Source organism: Ochotona curzoniae, unplaced genomic scaffold (assembly GCF_017591425.1).
Source record: "Ochotona curzoniae isolate NIBS_2020 unplaced genomic scaffold, NIBS_Ocur_1.0 scaffold_3208, whole genome shotgun sequence".
Classification (NCBI taxonomy): domain Eukaryota; kingdom Metazoa; phylum Chordata; class Mammalia; order Lagomorpha; family Ochotonidae; genus Ochotona; species Ochotona curzoniae.
The window spans coordinates 223,624-242,633 of NW_024467106.1; the positions used below are offsets into that span (position 1 = coordinate 223,624).

The window sequence follows — 19,010 nt, forward strand, 5'->3', positions numbered from 1 at the left end:
TCCACATGCTCTGGGCAGGGCAACATAGAGAGCCCTGCGGGGCCCATGGGACCCACAGCCACATGTGGTCCGAGAAGCTGACCCTCCTTTCACCAGCAGTGCACCCAGTGGACCCAGCAGTTTTGTTCACACCAGAAAAACACTTCTCAGGAACTGAAAGCTGCGCTCCAATTCCTCAACACCAGTCACAACCCCTTGTGTTACAGGTCGGCACACCCTGCGTCAGAGGGCCTCAGGGGGACAGGGATGACTGCTCGGGGGGTGATGGGGTGACACTGGATCTCGAGGCACCTGCTGTTAGCACAGCTGGGTGCAGAGCTGAGGCACTTCAGGAAAGGAAGCAGCTCAGGGAGGCATAGGAACTGGGTCTGACCAGGCCAGCAAGAGAGCACCTGGGCTGAGACAAGCGGGTCTGTGAGGACGCCTCAGCCAGAATATAGACCCTGCCAGGTCCTACTGTGGGCAAGGCACTGATCAAGCAACACAGGCTCCTCCTGGCACCGTCAGGACAGCAAGGGAGATATAACGTGGGTAGCAAGTCACACACAGCGCAGCCATGGCCAGCACCATGGGAACCAACAGGGCAAGCAAGGAAACAAATGGCTCTGAGGGATGGCGGGGTCAGCATGGGATGAAGGAAGACATCCACACACAGATCTCAGGAATGAGGCAGCACAGGTGTGTGCGAAGGAGGGACATGAGGACCCAGCATAGGTAGGCCAGGTGAAGACCTGGCCTGCTGGGGCCAGTATGGACACAAGGAGATTGCAAATGGAGGAGGACCCTAACAGAGTCACAGGGACCCAGGGTCTGTGAGTGGGGAGGACACTAAAAGGCCTGTAGGGACCCAGGGGACGGCAACTGGAGGAGCAATGACTGTCCAACAGCTGTCACCAGGCGTAGGGCCAAGCGTTACCTGGCAGTTAACGTCCATCTGTCCGTTGGATAGCAGGTACTGAACTACATCGTAGTGGCCCTTCTTGGCAGCCAAGTGCAGACATGTGGAGCCCTCTGCATCCTGCAACACAAAACCGTCTGGGCAGCTAAAGCACGTCCTCAGCCAGGTGGAGGTTGCGGGCACAGGACTGCCAGAGCTGTCCCACCTGCCTCAAGTGCCAAGAGCCTCTGCCTCCCACACATATGGCAGGGACAGGGATGGCAACCCCACAGCAGCCAGCATTTGTGGGCCAGGCAGGACAAAAGGATGTCCAGGTTCTTGTCTGGGACAGTGTGTGAGCCGCTGGCCAAGCAGCACTCAAGCAGAGACAGCACACACAAAATGCCAGCAGGAGAAAGCAGCTCCATGCCACCCTGTCATCTGTGTTTCTGCTTCCTGGGGCTGCTGGGAGCTACATAGGGCCTTCCCTGGTTTCCTTGAGAACACTAGAGCTCAGGCTTATCAAACAGCCTGCAAACGAACAAGACGTGTGTGTGTGTGTGTACGTATGCACATGCGTGCATCCATGCATGTGCGTGTGTGTGCTATGACATAGCAAGTTAAGCCGCCACTTGCCATGGCAGCATCCCATATGGGAAACTGGTCCATGTCCCAACTGTTCCACTTCAAATCCAGCCCCTGGCAAATGCACCTGGGAAAGCAGTGGTGGGTGACCCACGTGCTTGGTTCCTGCACCCACACGGGAGACCCAAGTGAAGCTGCAGCCTGGCTGGGCCCTGGCTGTTGTGGCCACCTGGGGAGTGAATCTAGAGGTGGGACATTCCTCTACTTCTGTGTTTCCACCACTCCTGTACATCTGCCTTTCAAACCAATAAACACCAGGAGGCCCAAGAGGCAGAGTCCTCAGTCCATCTCCATCTGAGACCTTACCCCCAGCAGCCCCACTTGCTCCTCAGACAACAGGCCACTCCACAGGGGACTGTGGCTCTGGGGTCATCCTCACCTTCCCATGTCCCATCACCTGGGCAGCTGAAGAACCTAGGCGTTTTCTGCCTTTTGTGATTCTGCCTTAATGGCTTGGCTGGGGACTGTGTGAACTTCAGGCCTGATAGTCTACATGACACCTGGCAGGTCACATAGGCAGACCACTCCTCAGGAAGGAAGTACCTGGTATTTGATAAGATTCACAGCCCAATAGCTTATCAATTTGTACTTTTTGAAAGTTGCTTATTTCAAACACACCAATAGAAGCCTGCTAAATCATGACTGTATAATTAATAGCCTGAAATGTATAAGAACTGGGGGGCTTCCCTTGGCTCTTCTGGCTTGCGCTTCTTTTGTCCTCCCTGCGGATCCTAGCAGCCTCGGCTGCGGCTGCCCCTCCCCCGCCCAGCCATGCTGGGTTACCTAGGCTAACCTGAATAAACCACTTTTTTGCCTCAGCACCGACTTCAGACTTGATGATTATCTGGGGGTTTCAAAAAACCGGCACAACACAGCCACAGTGTGTGGACCCAGAAAAGGCTGCAGTCAGGAGGGCAGGCCGACCACCACAGACCACAGGCAGACCACCACCACCAGACCACACCACTGTTGGGGTCCATGCAGTGGATGTGGGGGGACGCAAAGGTGTGAAGAGTATTGTTCCATTGCAGGCAGGGCCCCCGCAGATGTCTCTACAACCACCTGAATGCAGCTCCACCTTCCTTTGCATGGACACTGGACCACCCTGCGGAAGAACTCTAATCCATCCAGGCACTGTTTGCTACTGTGGAGTTGGCTTTTTTACTCAATGTGAGCTTGGAGGTTAGTGTAAATAATAATGTCTCACAAAAGGGCCTTCTATTATTCATACTGTCTTGGCTGTCCCCATTGAGCCTATGCTAATCAAGGGACCTATATTTAGGGTTTCATTCTTTCCTTTATCTTTAGGGTTCTCCTTTTCTTTGTGATACAAAATTGAGTTGTAGGATAAGAATTGTAGCAGGAACTTCTATTGTTTTTAGGCAAAACAAATGGCAGAATTATCCTTAGAAACACCCACTTGACCATGAGTAAAAAGTTTGAGCCAGAGTTTGGCTGATTCTGTATAAATAAAGCGGACAGCTTTTGTCCATTGTCCATTATGATCATGAAATTGTAGTGGTCCATTTCTTTCCTCTTTACACCTCATCCACATACCCTTCTCGAGTTCCGAACTCAGCTGGTGCTGGACTCTGGCAGACCACCACAGACCATCGGCAGACCACCACAGACCACAAGCGGACAGGCTGCCTTACCTGGGACCCAGGCAGGGCAGAGACCAGTGGGAGGCTGTGACCATGAAGAGCCCACAGAAACAGGCGGGGGTGATGGGCAGGGCCACGTCCTGCTAGAAGCCCTTCAGGCACCAGCACGGTCAGCTGTGACCCATGTCCTCCAGAGGAGGAACATTGCACACACCCGAGTTTCCTCCAGAAGTGGCTGCCACCCTGAACCCACTAAACAGCCATCTGACAAGTTTTGACAGTCTCTGTGCATAGCTGTAAATGAGTCATGCCACCCAAACTGGGACAGACTGCACTTGGCTCCCAGGCACATCTTGGCTGCAAGGCAGGGCTGCAGCTGCAGCCAACTGTGCCTGGTCAGCCAGAGCTGGCCAGGACGGGCACCTGTCACACAAGCCTGCTCCTCCCTAAATCAGCTGGTTCATGTCAATGCCCACTTTCCTTTCAGGAAACTTTCTCTGTGCCGTTCCACTTGGCAGCCTGCCTCTCCAGGGACTCGGTGACATGCTCACCACACAGGATGTCTTGCTCTATTGAGTGTTCCTTTCATCACTTCTGGCTCGTCTCACCCAGCCACTGGCCCTGCCCCCACTTGCACCCAGCCGTCCTCCCACCCAGGGCACACCCAGTGGCCTGTTGTAAAGCTGCCACTTGGCCATCTTCTCTCAGTCTGCAGGTTTCCTCACTTCCTTATGTAGCGTTTCCCGGAAAGCTTTGTCCCTTCCACTTGTTTGGTACCTCCTCCCCAGGGAGCCCTGCACCACTTCCTGTGGTGCTGTCTTCCACTGCAGCTGCTGTTTATTTCTTCCACCCTGAAATTTGCACAAACGCTATAATTTTTTATGTTTATTTTTATTTGAAAGAAAGATTTACAGAGAAGGAGAGACACAGAACCTTCCACCTGTTTGTTCACTCCCCAAATGGCTGCTAATAGCCAGAGCTGAGCCAATCTGAAGCCAGGAGCCAAGAACTCCTGTGGTGCAGGGTCTCAAGGACTTTGGCCATCTGCTGCTTTCCCAGGCCACAAGCAGGGAGCTGGACGAGAAGTGGAGCAGCAGGAACTTGAACGGGTGCCCCTTTGGGATGCCAGATTTGGGACACCACCACACCAGCCCCCAGCCTCATCTCACATCCCACGGGACCTGCAGGCTCTTACATATGCTGCTTGCCCGGGGGCCAGGTCTGCTAGCCCAGGCTGTAGCACAGGCCCCCGGCTGTCGCTGTCACATGTCCATTCACCCTCACTCTCAGCAGAACATGTCAGGGCATGGGCATCTGCTGCTGGCATCCTCTGCTGGCAGGGGTTTGTCTCTGTTCCTAGGGTCAGCCTGGAGCACAGGACAGACATGCCATGCTCAGCTTCTCCGACCAATTCCTTCAGCACACTTCCCCACCATGCACTGTCTCCCTCTCCTCCTCTGCCTGCAGCTGCCACAGCCAACCTGGCCCTCAGTCCCCTGTCAGATCACTGCTCGGCCATGTCCCACGGCTTCTCCAAGTCCTTCCTTCTGTAGCTGCCACTCTAGGATGGCCTGTCATTCACCAGGCCTCTGCTTCGGCATCAGCAGCAGGAACCTGGGTAATGTGGACATCATGGACCCCTCAGGATGAAGTGCTTCTGACCACATTCCAGGGTTAGTTGTGACTCCGGCACCAGTTCAAGTCCAGGCTGTCTGGGAAACCAGCGGCGGATGAGCCAAGTACTTGGCACCCTGCACCGACAGGGGAGACCCAATGGAGCTCCTGGCTTCAGACAGCCCAGCTCTGGCTGCTGTGGCCATTTGAGGAGTGAACCAGCAGAAGGAAGATCTCTCTCTCTTCCCTAACTCTGCCTTACAAACACAAATAAATGCATCTTTATAAAAACACTTGGGGTACTGCTCTGATGTACAGCGTCCCATAAGACACAGGCACTGTGGTTTTTCAGCTGCTCCATTGCAACCCAAGTTCTTGCTAACACGCCTGGGGAAGCAGCAGAGGATGATGCACAGGTGAGACCTGGGCAAAGCTCCTGGCCACTGTAGTCGCCTGGAGAGTGACCAACAAATGGAAGCTCTTCTCCCTCCCTCGCCCTCTACCTCCTCCCCACCCCCTCTCTTAACTCTTTCAAGTAAAAAACCAACATCTTATAAAACAACACCTAAGGAATTCTACACGGACTTAAAGGTGAGACCCTGTGTCTGAAAAGAAAGCCACTCTGCACACGAGTCCTGGGCAAGCAGCCACCGGCCAGCGACAGTACCTTGGGCTCCACGAGCGCCCCCGCCTGGATGAGGTACTTCACTGCGTCCAGGTGGTTGTTCTCCGCAGCCTCCATCAGTGGGGTTCTCTGGTCCTCTGAGCAGGTGTCAATGTTAGCGCCCGCCTGCAAGAGAACAGGAGGTCATGCTGAGTCAAGGTGCCCCATCACGCGTTGGCAGGGTAGAACATCCACAGCTGAAGGGAGTGGGCTCTCCAAATGACCACAGCACCTGTACACAAAAAGTCAGCCTACACCTCCTGCTCACACTAGGTCAGCTTGCATCTCCTGCTCACACTAGGACAGCCTGAACTTCCTGCTCACACTGGATCAGGCTGCACCTCCTGCTCCCATGGGGTCAGCCTGCACCTCCTGCACACAGGGGGTCAGCCTGTACTTCCTGCTCCTGCACACACGGGGTCAGCCTGCACCTCCTGCTCCCATGGGGTCAGCCTGTACTTCCTGCTCACAGGGGGCCAGCCTGTACTTCCTGCTCCTGCACACACGGGATCAGCCTGCACCTCCTGCTCCCATGGGGTCAGCCTGTACTTCCTGCTCCTGCACACACGGGGTCAGCCTGCACCTCCTGCTCCTGTGGAGTCAGCCTGCACTTGTGTAACCTAGGTCGATTTTTGACTCACTCTGACTGGATCTATACCCACATGGATTTCTGCATAGATACACCTGACTTCTTTGTGTAAAAGGACTTTGTAAAGCATGGTTCAGCTGGAAGATAGGAGTGAACCATGTACCCTGAGGCTGCTTCCCAGAGGTGAGACCAGACTCACAGACACCGCCACCAGGATCACTCCAGCAGACGCCAACGGATCACACATCACACAGGATATACTGGAGCAACACTCTGAATGTGGCCTGTGCTGCTGCTTGGCAGCCCAGGGACCAGGCTACCAGCCAAGGGACAGGTCAGGTGGCACACACTCGCCTGAGGCTAGGTCTGAACACTGCCCACTCCGACACTCACTGCTCTCCTGTGCATGTCCTGAAAGTGACACAGGTGAAGACTTGCGATCGTCTGCTTGGTGATACCCTCCTAACCAACAGCCCCTTGTCTGCCTTGGCCTGAGAGCAGGCAGCAGCTGGGACAGCTAGCTCCACAGGCAGCTTCCTTCTTTAGGGTTCTGGCCATCCCAAGCTGGTAAGCCTCAGACAGAAGGGCTGAGGCACCCATGTGGCCCCTTTTGCCAAGTTCCTTGTGGAAGTACCTGCTGGAAATCAACTAAAGTACGGGGCTGGCACAATGGCTAATCCTTCACCTTCAAGTACCAGGATCCCAGCTGCTCCATTTCCCATCCAGCTCCCTGCTTATGGCCTGGGAAACCAGCAGAGGAAGGCCCAAAGCCCTGGGATGCTGGACACACGTGGGAGACCTGGAAGAAGTTCCTAGCTTCTGGCTTTGGATCAGCTCAGCTCTGGCCATTGCAGCCACTTGGGGAGTGAACCAGCACATGGAAGATCTTTCTGCATCTCCTTCTCTCCAAGAGTCTGTCATTTCAATAAAAATAAGTAAAGCTTTAATTTTTTTTTAAATTTTAAAAGAAGCCAAAGGCATTGTCAGGGAACAGGGGAGAGGGGAGCCTGGCAGCAGCTCTTAAAAAAAAAAAACCTGTGTCCCTGTTGAGTTGTCAGCCAGTTCTCACAGTGTAGAGCCAGCCTTTCTAAGAGCCACACAGTAACTCCTGCACAGAGGCAGCCCAGTCCCATCCCTGGCCTGGAGAACCCTGCAATGCAGCTAGCTCCCTGGCAGGGCCCACACCACCCACCTGCTTACTGTCCTGCCTTGTACATTTGCTCATCCTCCACACCTGTCCAGTTTGCAGCTCTCCACACTGGGCTGGACTTGGGCCCTTGTCCTGGGTGGCACCCATCTGCACCTTGGTAGGAGGCACAGCTCTCTGGCTCTCCATGTCTCCAGGTAAAGAGGAAACCAGACAAGGACCCTCCACAGGAATGGGGGGAATCTGGGAGACCAGCACCCACACCCATGTACATCCACCATGCATGTATTTGTCACCATCCTCGGGTTCTGAAAGCTTATCACAAATTACCCCTTGGACACACTAAAGACCCAAAGGGCAATCTGAGGAATTCTCACCCTCCTGGGTAGACCCAAACCTGGGGGCCACACTGAATGCAGACCAACTCAGCTGTGCCACAGAGGCCAAGCAGAGGGTGGACAAGCAGTTGCCCATCAACCTAATCAGCAGCTTGGAGGCCAGGCAGGAACCAGCGGCAACCACAGCCTCAACCTGGGAGCATACTGCTCAATGGCAGACAAGGAGCAGGCAGCCCCTCAAAACTAGAACAGAAGCCAGGAAATGGCTCTGTGCCCTGAGAGTGCCAGGACCTGACCCCAGGCAGGCCACACCAAGCAAACCTCCCTTCCCTCTGAGCAACACAGTCTCAGGACCTGCTAGGAGTCCGAACATCAAGGTCTTTTGCTGCCTTCATAGCTCCCGACAAGCAAGCTGGACAGAAGACTAGAGGGGGACAAATGGGCAGCACTGCCGACTGCTGCCCCCTTCTGCCCCAGTCAGGTTAGGGCCTGTCTGGCATGTACAGTGCAAGCAGGAGGGTCATGAGAAACGGGGAGTCCTGAGCCCAAGTTGCTCCTTGCAGGCCCAGGTCCTTGCAGCTGCCGGTCAGAAGGCTGATGGAGGGCCAGCTGGCTGGCCCCCACAGGAGACCCTGGTTACCTGAAGACAGGCAAGGAGCAGGCCCCTACTGTGCTGATCTCTCTAGGGGCAAGGCATGTCAGAAGCATGGCAAGCTACCAGAGCCTTCCAGAGCTGACTCCAGAACTGATCTCCAGTGGCTGTGGCCCAAGTGTCCCATCCACATCCACACTCGGGAAGAACCCTGTCACTAACCTGGTGGAGCCAGCAGCAAGAACCTCGGCTCCTCCACGGGGCCCTGAGCTTCCTCAGGGGCACCTAACTGGGATGGGCTAGCTTCATAGACTGGACTCTGGCCTGGGCATGACCTGTGCAACAGCTGATCTGACACATCCTAAAGGGGTGAACAGGCCGGACCTTGCCCACTTAGCAGCCCAGTCAGATGAGCATGGGCCATGCGTGATGTCACTGCACCCCTGACAAGGACTAATGGGAAGATCTGCTGAGCTGTACTGGGATGACCTGTTACAGAGAGAGGACGGGAGCCAGTGCTGAGGCACAGTAGGTTAGCCATGGCCTTCAAAGCTGACAGCCAGTTCAGGAGCACCTGGAAAAGCACTTGGGCCCCTGCCAGCCCAGTGGGGACCTAGATGGAATTCCAGGCTCTCTTCAGGATAGCTGAGCTCCAATCACTGTAGCCATCTGGGGAGGAACCAGCAATGGAAGACCTCTTTCTGCCTCTCCCTCCTCTGTAAATGTACCTTTCAGATAAATGAGAGGACCATTCAAATGCTGCAATATGTTTGCCTGAGCAGTTGCATGGAGTGTCCTGAGAAAGTCACCTGTATCAGCCATGTCAGTCCTGTGTCTGCTGACGAGAGAAGCAGCCGAACTTCACACCAAATGGCTAATTCTATGGAATAACAGGGCAGCAGTGGGGGATGCTGGCTACCGGCATATGCCACTCTTCACTGCACAGCCACGCCCGCATGCTGCTGCGTGCACAGCAGCCCCAGAACTGAGTCCACAATAGAAAAGCGTTGCAGCAGCTGGATGGTGAGTGCCCTCTGACGGGCAGGATGTACCTTCTAGGATGGCAAGCAAAGACTCACACTGCAGACCACCCACACTCAAGGCAGAGGGACAGTCTGGCAAGGGCTTGGGCATGGGCTTGGGCACTGGGGGTCTCCCAGATTTCCAGCCTACACCCAAGTCAGGAGTGCCTTCTTAGCAGCCTGCATACTGAGGAAGAGGCCCCGGTGCTGACAACAGAGAAGTCAGGTAAGAAGGGTGGATGCTATAGGCTAAGCAAGCTGGTGTGTCCACCATGGAGGACACAAGGGGGCACCAGGTCAATGCGGGCAGAGTGGGCAGCCCTGACAGCAAAAATCTCAGTGCCCCAGGGGAGCTGTTCCTCAACAAGCAAGACTTGGGCCCGCAGGAAGAGGGCTTCAAGGACAAATACAGGAACCCCACAAGGAGCTGCTTCACTTCCAATCCCTGCTAATGCTTCAGGGAAGAGTGGAAGACGGCCTAAGTCCTTGGGACCCTGCACCCACGTGGGAGACCCACAGGAAGTTCTAGGCTTCTGGCTCTGAAAGTCCGTGTCACAGGCCCCAGGGACTCCAGAGTCTCAGTGAGCCCAGACTGTGACCAACAGGTCACACACAGGCTGAGACGGACTCAGTATTCAGTGCAGATGGTAGGCTAGAGTTGGAGAGCAGCCAGGCCAGGGGGACCACCCAGGAGCTGGGCCCACAGCACCCACAGGTATGACCAACACAGACTACAAATACCCCAAAGATGAAAGGAGGTTAGCAGGAGGCAGATTACCCAGTGGCTAACACACTGAACATATCACCCAGGATACAATTTCAAGAGAGAGTGGGTGCCCACTGCCCACCTAAGAATGGCTGGTGAGGGGGCCCGGCGGCGTGGCCTAACAGCTAAAGTCCTCGCCTTGAACGTGCCGGGATCCCATAAGGGCGCCGGTTCTAATCCCGGCAGCTCCACTTCCCCGCACCTCCCTGCTTGTGGCCTGGGAAAGCAGTCAAGGACAGTCCAAAGCTTTGGGACCCTGCATCCACATGGGAGACCTGGAAAAAGTTTCTGGATCCTGGCTTCGGATCTGCATAGCACCGGCTGTTGCGCTCACTTAGGGAGTGAATCATTGGATGGAAGATCTTCTTCTCTGTCTCTCCTCCTCTCTGTATATCTGACTTTCCAATAAATAAATAAATCTTAAAAAAAAAAAAAAAGAATGGCTGGTGAGACCTGCTTGCTGCACTTCTGCCCCAGCTCCCTGCTGGCCCACACTGGGAGCTCCCTGCCCTTCCTGTGGGAGTCCCACACTGAGGCCTAGTTCTGGCTGTTGTGGCCAACTGCATTAAAGCAGTAGAGATGAGACTTCTCTCCAAATAAAATAAAAAGAAATAAAAGAAGGAATTCACATAATCAGATAACCTCGGTGGACTCCAAATGTTCACTTAGATTAGGAGACCTCATCACAGTCAAGCCAGGGAGCAGGGTGGGTCCTGGGGCTGGGCCCTCTGCTGCCGCAGTGGGAGCTCAGCCAATGCAGGAATCTTGGACACAGCCACAATGAGCACGAGCAGGCCTGACGCTGAGAGCCACACACCTGCTCTCTTCCAGGGAGATAAGAATAAAGGAAGCCAGGCCGCACCTGAACCAGCATGTGGCAGATGTCCACGTGGCCAGCCTCCGCCGCGGCGTGCAGGGGGGACCGCTTACTCTGGTGCTCCATTTTGAAGTTGGGATCAATTCCATCAACTGTGAACAAATATGATGTTACAAATTATTGCTGCTAAGCCAGGACACCACTTGGCAAATGCCCCCATGGACAAGTAAGTGGCAGGTCTGGCAGCAGGCCAGGGTGGACCGCACTCCATTAATGGGTGAGTCCTGCCCTGCTGCCCATTCCCACACACTGCCTTCTCGGGGAGCTCTGTGAGAAATGACCCCCCACCTCCCTTCAGTGTCTGTGCTTCGGGTCCTCAAGGCAACAGCAGGGGAGAACTGGCCCAAGAACAGTGGCATCCCATAGGGCAGGGCCCGGAGGATGTCTGACAAAGAGCACGTGGCCTGTGTGGACACAATTCTAGCTGTGCCTAGGCCACAGGGAAGCCACACACGATGGTGTGGTGCCTGCTGGTCAGCGTTCCCCAACCTTCCTTGGAACCAACTATTCTGCCTTTTTCAGGACTCACTGTCAAGCAAAGAACCTCTGGCCTTTACCCCCCGGCTCAGGAGGATCTGGCCTGGCTGGGAGCACAGAGAGCAGGCAGCCCAGGGAAGGCTCCAGGGTTAGCACAGGTAACAGCCAAGCTTCGGCGCACTACTGAGCTCTGCCTACACCCCAGCTGCCCCTGCCCATCTGACTTCTCTGGCATCCTTGCTTCTGCTCCACTGAACTCCTCTTCACACATTAAACAACTCCTGGAGAATACTTCCTGTGCCATGAGCCACTGAAAGAGTTTAGCGTCAGACAGAGTGCCGGGGCAGCCGGGTCCCCAGCCAGTGTGCCAAGGCTGCACAGTGAGCTGGGGTACCGACCACAGGCTCTGTGAGCTCCTGCAGAGGCCCCTGAGGGCCACACTCACCCAGCATGAGCAGAGGCCCCTGAGGGCCACACTCACCCAGCATGAGCAGAGGCCCCTGAGGACCACACTCACCCAGCATGAGCAGCACCTTCTGCAGTTCCCCTTGCCTGGCAGAGAAGTACAGCTGCTTTGGGTGGAAGCGCAGCTTCTTGGGTCTGCGGAAAAGCACAGCACAGGCTCAAGCCCAGTCCACAAGTCTCACGAGAAAGAAGCCGGTGCTAACAGGCCAGACCTGTCTGGGTGAGATGCAACACCCAGCCAGAGCTGGCATCACCCTCACTCAATGCCGAGCTGCTGCGCCATGGGCTGTAGGAAGCACCAGGGAGCCATCACCCTCCTCCAAGAAGGTCCAATGAGTCCCTGAGGGCTGCCAAGGAACGCCCAGCATGGCAGCACAAGGCCCAGGCTTGAGGACAATCACCTCTCCAGGCAGCAAAGTGGGTTCAGGCATGCTCATGTGTCAGTCAAGAGCTAAGCTGACAGTCAAGGGACAGGGAGGACACAACCAGGACAGGGCCGGCCTGGTCAGGGCCCACAGCGGCCATCTTACCAACAGTCCACAGGGCAAGGCTGCAGACATACAGGATGGAGGCAGTGTGAGAAGCCTCTGCTGGGCAAGCCCTGAGTTTTCTTGCCCCGCCGGGAGCCCCTGGCTTACGAAGAAGAGCAATGTGGCCCAGGGACAGGAGGACCCAGGAACCAATGGGCCACAAGAAGAGTGGCTACATTTACAAGCCAGAGCGTTCCTGGCCGAATCCCTGCACTGACCAGACAGGGAACAGGACCAAAGGGAGGGGCTTGCACCGGCAGAAGGTGCTCCCTCACGGGGGGGGGGGGCTTCAAAGTGATCTCTGCTCTCAGCACAACGTGGTGTCCTGAGAACAGCACAGCCCCGGACAAGGCTCTGCTCGGTGGGAAGCAGCCCATGGCTCCCGGGCAATCCTGGAACATAGGCCACACTTACTTTTCCGAGTCCAGGGCAATCAACGCACTCTCCAAGGTTTCCTTTCCGGGTCCCTGGCAAAACCCTAAGCTGTGCCTGGCGAGCCCAGCAGGTCCTGTGGGATCAAAGCCTTCAGCAGTCTGGGCGGCTGCGTTGTGTGGCTTGTCATCCTCGGAGAGCAACGACCCTATAGCACTGTGGGGAGGAGGAAGGCACCAACTTACCAAAAGCACACATGGTACCCAACCACAGAGTACACACGTACATGTGCATGTATGCATGCACACACACTTACACAGAGCTAGCACACACTGTACCACAGTGAGCTCACACACAGTCCACCACAGTGAGCTCACACACACTCCACCACAGTGAGCTCACACACACACTCCACCACAGTGAGCTCACACACCCTGTACCGCAGTGAGCTCACACACCCTGTACCACAGTGAGCTCACACACACTCCACCACAGTGAGCTCACACACAGTCCACCACAGTGAGCTCACACACACTCCACCACAGTGAGCTCACACACACTCCACCACAGTGAGCTCACACACAGTCCACCACAGTGAGCTCACACACACTCCACCACAGTGAGCTCACACACACTCCACCACAGTGAGCTCACACACCCTGTACCACAGTGAGCTCACACACACTACCCACAGCAGATACTTGCAGTCTACTACTGTTTTATGTTCATACTCCATGCCGCCTCCTCTTCACTCCAGACCACATGCTCAGGTATGTGCTAGCAAGCCTGGCTCTCAGGTTCTTGGCACCCCCATATGCGACACTCCATAGGACTGGTCTCGTAGGAGGAGGCCCAGATACCCAGGAAGCAGCTAATGGCACCAGATTTGAGTGTGTTTTCAGCAACTTTCTTTTTTTTTTTTTTTTTTATTGTTAATCACATTTTACTATGTGATACAGTTTTATAGGCATTGGGATTCCCCCTACCCCTCCCACAACCCTACACCCATGGTGGATTCCTCCACCTTGCTGCATATTCACAGTTGAAGTTCAATTGGGTTAAGCAACATTCAATGAGATTTTCTTCAAATCAGCATGGTTACCAAGTTCTTTACCCTTTATTTGTGCATCTTATCTGCCTCTGTCCTCACTTTATTTTCCAGTAGGATGCCACAGGTGGGGACAGGCGGGTGGGACTCCTGACATTTGGTGGTGCTTTATCTTGATCTGCCAACTCCCGTGAGCCTTTAGTGCTCTCCAACTCCTTCTAGCACATTCCTTCAGGAAAACTACTAGGTGTCTCTAGTTGGAACCTTCAGACCTTGAGGCCAGGAATGTGGAGAGAGCTGGCATTTTTGTTCCAGCTGTATCCAGATGCTGAGGAGACTGTGCTACACTGGCGACAACAGTCACAAGACTCGGCTCAACCAAACTGACAGAGGTGCATGGACACCAGCCTCCAGTGGTTTTGTGTTTCCTAGCTGTCAGATTCTCAACATGGCCCTGAGCTGGTGCAGGAATTACTGTACCCCGTGATCAGACGCCCACTCAGGAAAGCTGGCTGCAGCACTGTACCTGCCCGTGGTGGTGTCCGCTCGGCCTTCTGCAGCTGAGCTCTTCTCCTGCCCAGGGGCCAGCGTCACTGTGGAGGTTGTGTCGGCCTTGGCTATTGTCACCTCTTTGGCCTTGGAGGTGTCCTCCCCACAGTGAGGACAGTAGCTGGCATTGTTGACACGAGAGGCACAGTCTTTGTGGAAACGATGGGAAATGCTGCTCTCAGGCTGACACTCCATGAAGTTGCCCTACAATGTGGGAAGAGGAAAGTCCAGTCAGACTAAGCAATAGGCCAAATCTGGGAGTGAGACCAGGCAGGACAGGTTGCAGGGGCCCAGGCCTGGCTGCCCAGCACCATGTGGGAAAGAGAAGCCAGGCTTGGCAAAGCAGCCCATCAGGTCCAACCAGGACCCAGAGGCCAGTGGCATGCCTTGTCCTGTCCTGTCCCCAAGTTCCCCAGCCATTCTGACCAAGCAAGAGGCTGCACACAAGACAGGGGCCCATCTTCCAAGGGCTAATGAGACAGGAAGTCGGGAGAAGGATGTCAGAGATGGCCAGGTATGGGAGGGGCTGGCAGGAGGGAGAGAGTTCCCGCAGAGAGCTGCAGTACACCATGGAGGAGGAGACACAGAGAGAAGGTCCAAGTGGGCACTCCAGGCGCGGGGCCACAGAGGGTTGCAGGGCGCCTGAAGCTGCAGGCAAGGGGCTCGCACACACGTGTATACTCATAGGGAGGAACCCATCCTCAGGGCCCCAGAAGCAACTGCAGCTCTCTCCACTGACGGGAGGTTCCACATCGTGTAAAGGGGCGGACGGGGCCCAGGCTCCCCAACCGTCTCTCCTCTGGAGGCCCCAGGCTCCCAGGCAGGAAGGAGGGAATGGGACACGGGAATCTGTCTATGCTGAGAAGCCAACAGCTAGCAAAGGGGTCACAAGGCACCAGGGCGGTCTGACATGGACCACAGCTGGTGGATGTCGCACAGGGCAGGTGCCGTGCAGGGGACACAAGAGGCCCCGGGTATGCCGGACTCACCGCCGTGCAGAAGTAGCCGCAGCCAGGACAGCACTGGTGCTTCACCATGCGGCCCCGATGGTCTTCACACAGCACCAAGAGCGGCGCCCTGTTGGATGGGCGCATCAGCTCGTACTTGACCACGCTGTTCGTGCAGCGTCCCAGCTGCAGGCAGACACACAAGCGGTCAGTGACAGGCCTGCGCTCGCCCCACATGTGAGCATTAGCCGACTACGGCACGTGTGGAGCACCTGCTGATCCTAGTGCAGGGACCCGCCATCCACACAGCCTGCAGAAAACAGCGGATCTGTGACCACATTCAGGGTGACTGGGAGGGTCTGGGCTGGGGAGCAAACAAAAGGCATGTGCCCATGCCAGGAAGGCCAGGCCAGCTCAAGCAAGCCCTAGGAACAGCACCATGGGCCTCAGCAGCCAGAACAGCTGTGCCCACAACAGGACACAGGCTAAGGAGTCTAGGGTGTGCCCGGGGATCTAGGCCTGAGGGTCCTAAAGGACCATGATGCACAGAGGCCGCGCTGGCTGCTCATCTGCAAGGCTAGGCCATGGTGACTCTCCAACAGCCAGTCCAACGGCTCCACAGAGAACAGAGTGACAGGGGCTACAAATGCCTCAAAACAAGCGAGAAAGTGCCCAGCCTCTGGGCACAGCCTCTGGGGTCTAGAGGCCCCAGGCTTCCAGGTGAACAGCTGGGACATGGCCAGGACAGTTTGCTAACAGATGACATACTTCTCGGAGAACCTGACACGGGACCGAGGATGCACCCCAGACACAATGGAGGCGCAGTCATAGCCAGCATTCCCCCAGAGTCACCCGCCAGCCAGAGGCACAGGCATTCACTCTTAGGGTCACCTAGGAGCATTTCAAGGACCCTGCCGGCACCTCTGTGAGCCCAGCCCAGGCAGACAAAACATTCAGAGTGACGGCCTTGGCTTGGGATAAAGAGCTAATCTGAAACATCCAAGGGCAAGCATGCATTCTTTATACAGAATGCTGCCCTGGGATGGGAACAGGGGCCGATCAGGACAAGTGGGTTCTTCAGCTACAGCAGGAAGATCCCTGGGCATAGAGGCAGAGGCAAGAACAGCGAGCTGGAAAGGAGGTGGCAGAGAGATGTGACAATCCTCCCTGGGCTTGGGAAGGACCCACACTGCTGACGCCCAGGAAGGAGGCACAGGCGAGACCACCCTCCACACATGTCCATGCTCAGAGGGGTCTCCCGTGTGCACAGGAAGTCTAGAGCCTCATGATTCTCAGAAACAGGGGCAAGGCATGGCAGAGGACATGGTGCGGGACCCCAGCACCCCATGTCCCACTGCCTGCGTGGGCGTTCCAGCTCTGCTTCCAGTTGGACTCCAGCTGCCTGCTTATGCACGCCAACTTTCTAAGCCCAAGTGGAGAATCCCACAGCCAGCCTGAGGCAGATGCTGAACGAAGAAGCAGCACAGTATGCGGGCCGGCGCACACTGGGCCCCTATTCCATCCCCATGGAAACCAAATGACCTGGGATGGAGCCGTGAATATCCACCATAACAGGACTAAGATTTACACCTGCCAGATGAGTGATGCCCATGACCTCACCGTCGCTTCACAGCAAGTGCTAGGAGGGCCGCCGGTGTCACACAGGTAGGCATTCTGAGTACTTTAGGCAGTGATCACACCCCCAACTGTGACACTGGCACCCCACACGGGTACAGGTCTGAGTCCAGGCTGTTCCACCTCCATCCACCTCTGCTAATATGTCTAGGAGAGCAGTGCTGGGGCCGCTGCACCCACAGGCAGAAATGGATGGAGCCCCTGGCTCCTTGCAGCCACCTGGAGGGATGAACTAGCAAATGCAACACTGCCCTTTCCGTCTCTGCCACTCTACCTTTCAAATAAGTAAGCACACCTACAAACCAACAAAAGCACAAGTCCTTAACTTGCAAAGGTGACAGAACCCACTCAGTATTTTCAAGACTGGTAAAGGCAGCAGCATTTACGTCTCCTCAAGGTGGAGACAGACCACTTTACAAAAGCGACTCAACTGACACATGAGCAAGCAAGGACGGAACCACAGGAGCCTCAGGCCGCAGCTGAGGGTGGCTCAGAGGACATGCGGCCACGGAGATCTCTCAACGCACTTGGAACAATTCTCGGACAATGAGCCCCCTTTGGGCCTGCCTATACATCGCCCCTGCTGGGAAGGAGTGAAGATAGAGAGCATACCACCCAGACCAAGTTGCAGTGACTACAGGGTGATCACCCACTTGTGGGACCAGCATGCAGGCCCACCCTGCCCCGAAGCCCAGCCAGGCCTGGACCCAACCAGCCCCATGCCATCCACACCCCCACAGGCTGACATGGCTACCTCCATCAGGGTGCAATGCCAGTGTGCTGAGGATCCCTGGCCCTGTAGCTGCACCCACACTACCCCTTGGGGGAAGGGCAGCCAGGTTGGGGGCTGAGCAAGGAGAGCAGAGCTGCAGGGCACTGACTGGCCATAGGCAGCTCCAGTGAAAGTGAACGTCTCACCTCGTGGCCCACGCTCTCAGTTGCCATGCACCGGCTGTTGGTCAGAGTGGTGATCTCGCGGCTCTTGGGGGTCTCCATCCTGCAGCTGCACAGCGGGACTTCCTGAAGGCCGTCTGTCTCCAGCGCATCTGGACCACTGGCCAGCCCTAGAGTCACACAGACAGGCGTCAGCTCATGGGACCCTGGCCTTAGAGAGTCAGTTAACATTCCTGGTAGCGACCTCATGCCAGCGCCACATGCCACAGGCACTTTCCCCAGTGGGGCCCAGGGGATGCCTGGCCAGGACAAGGCCGAGACATGGCGCATCCATCCCTGGGTAGCTCGAAAGAGAGAAGCTGGACCTTCAACAGCAGCATGAAAACCTCTAGGTCCTCACACAAAAGGCACCACATGTCAAAACTGTACTTGCTTCATTTGCTTTAGAATGACAGCACAATCTGGAAGACTGTCGTAACCATTCATTATTTAAACTATTATTCACCCAAAGTCCAAGGAGATCGCACCCTCATCTGCAGAAGAGGAGCGGGCAACGAGAGAAAAGTCGGCAGGAGAATCAGGCTAACCCCTGACCACAAGTGTCCCAGCAAACATGGCCAAGAGTCCAGAAGGTCCGGCCCCAGCCTGACCAGCCCTGGCCAGCTGTGAAGGTGCGCAGAGACTGGCACCCAGACACTGCTGTCGCCCAAACCCAGGGCCATGAAGCTTCCTGGAAAGCAGAGGCCTGAGGGAATGCAACATTCCAAGCACTAACCAAGACACAGAAATCTCACTGGCCTCTGGAAGAACACTTCTGGCGCAGGTGGCCACAGACACCCCCAACACATTGCCTGCTCCCCACTCTGGATTCCTCTGACACACACCGGAGGCAGCAGCAGGCAGCTGCCAAGCTCACAGAGGACCAGGGCTCAGTCCAGCGCTCCTGGCATCCCACCATGTCCTGTTGGGCCAAGCACAGGCAGGCTGAGCAGCCACAGAGCCTCAGAAAGCCAACAAAGCAAGGCTATTTCCAGTCAGCACTCACATTCAGGGAGACCGGCTCAGCACTTGCAGGCTGCACAGCACAGGGCTGGCCAGCACAAGACAGCAGCAGCCATGCAGGTCCTGCTGCAGCCCACCTGAGACTCCAAAGAGTCAGTCTCGAGGCTCAGGGGTAACCCCTGGCTGGGGTCTCTGACACGTGACCTTGGCCTTGGCCTACACAGATCCCATAACTAGGACAGTGGGATTGCACCTGCCTCTGTCTCACCTCCTCCAGGAGGGGCACTGCCACTCTTAACGGTAGAATGGGCAAGCAATGCCCAGCTGCTACCCTGTCCTGTCCCAAAGAGACAGCA

The 19,010-nt window shown here is 55.9% G+C and overlaps 1 protein-coding gene across 7 annotated transcripts in view; it reads right to left on the reverse strand.

Annotated features, from left to right (window-relative positions):
* Positions 1-19,010, reverse strand: part of EHMT1 (euchromatic histone lysine methyltransferase 1) — a 67,459-nt gene that overhangs the window by 12,097 nt on the left and 36,352 nt on the right. For 5 of the 7 annotated variants that reach the window (XM_041004373.1, XM_041004372.1, XM_041004375.1 and 2 more), the window contains 8 exons: positions 17,677-17,822; positions 15,166-15,309; positions 14,154-14,380; positions 12,622-12,795; positions 11,730-11,812; positions 10,721-10,827; positions 5,408-5,530; positions 917-1,018 (listed from right to left, as the gene is read on the reverse strand). In XM_041004373.1, the coding sequence (XP_040860307.1) occupies positions 917-1,018; positions 5,408-5,530; positions 10,721-10,827; positions 11,730-11,812; positions 12,622-12,795; positions 14,154-14,380; positions 15,166-15,309; positions 17,677-17,822 (1,106 nt within the window). Of the gene's footprint in view, positions 1-916; positions 1,019-5,407; positions 5,531-10,720; positions 10,828-11,729; positions 11,813-12,621; positions 12,796-14,153; positions 14,381-15,165; positions 15,310-17,676; positions 17,864-19,010 lie in introns of all 7 variants that reach the window. The other 2 variants (XM_041004376.1, XM_041004377.1) reach the window with 2 other exon arrangements.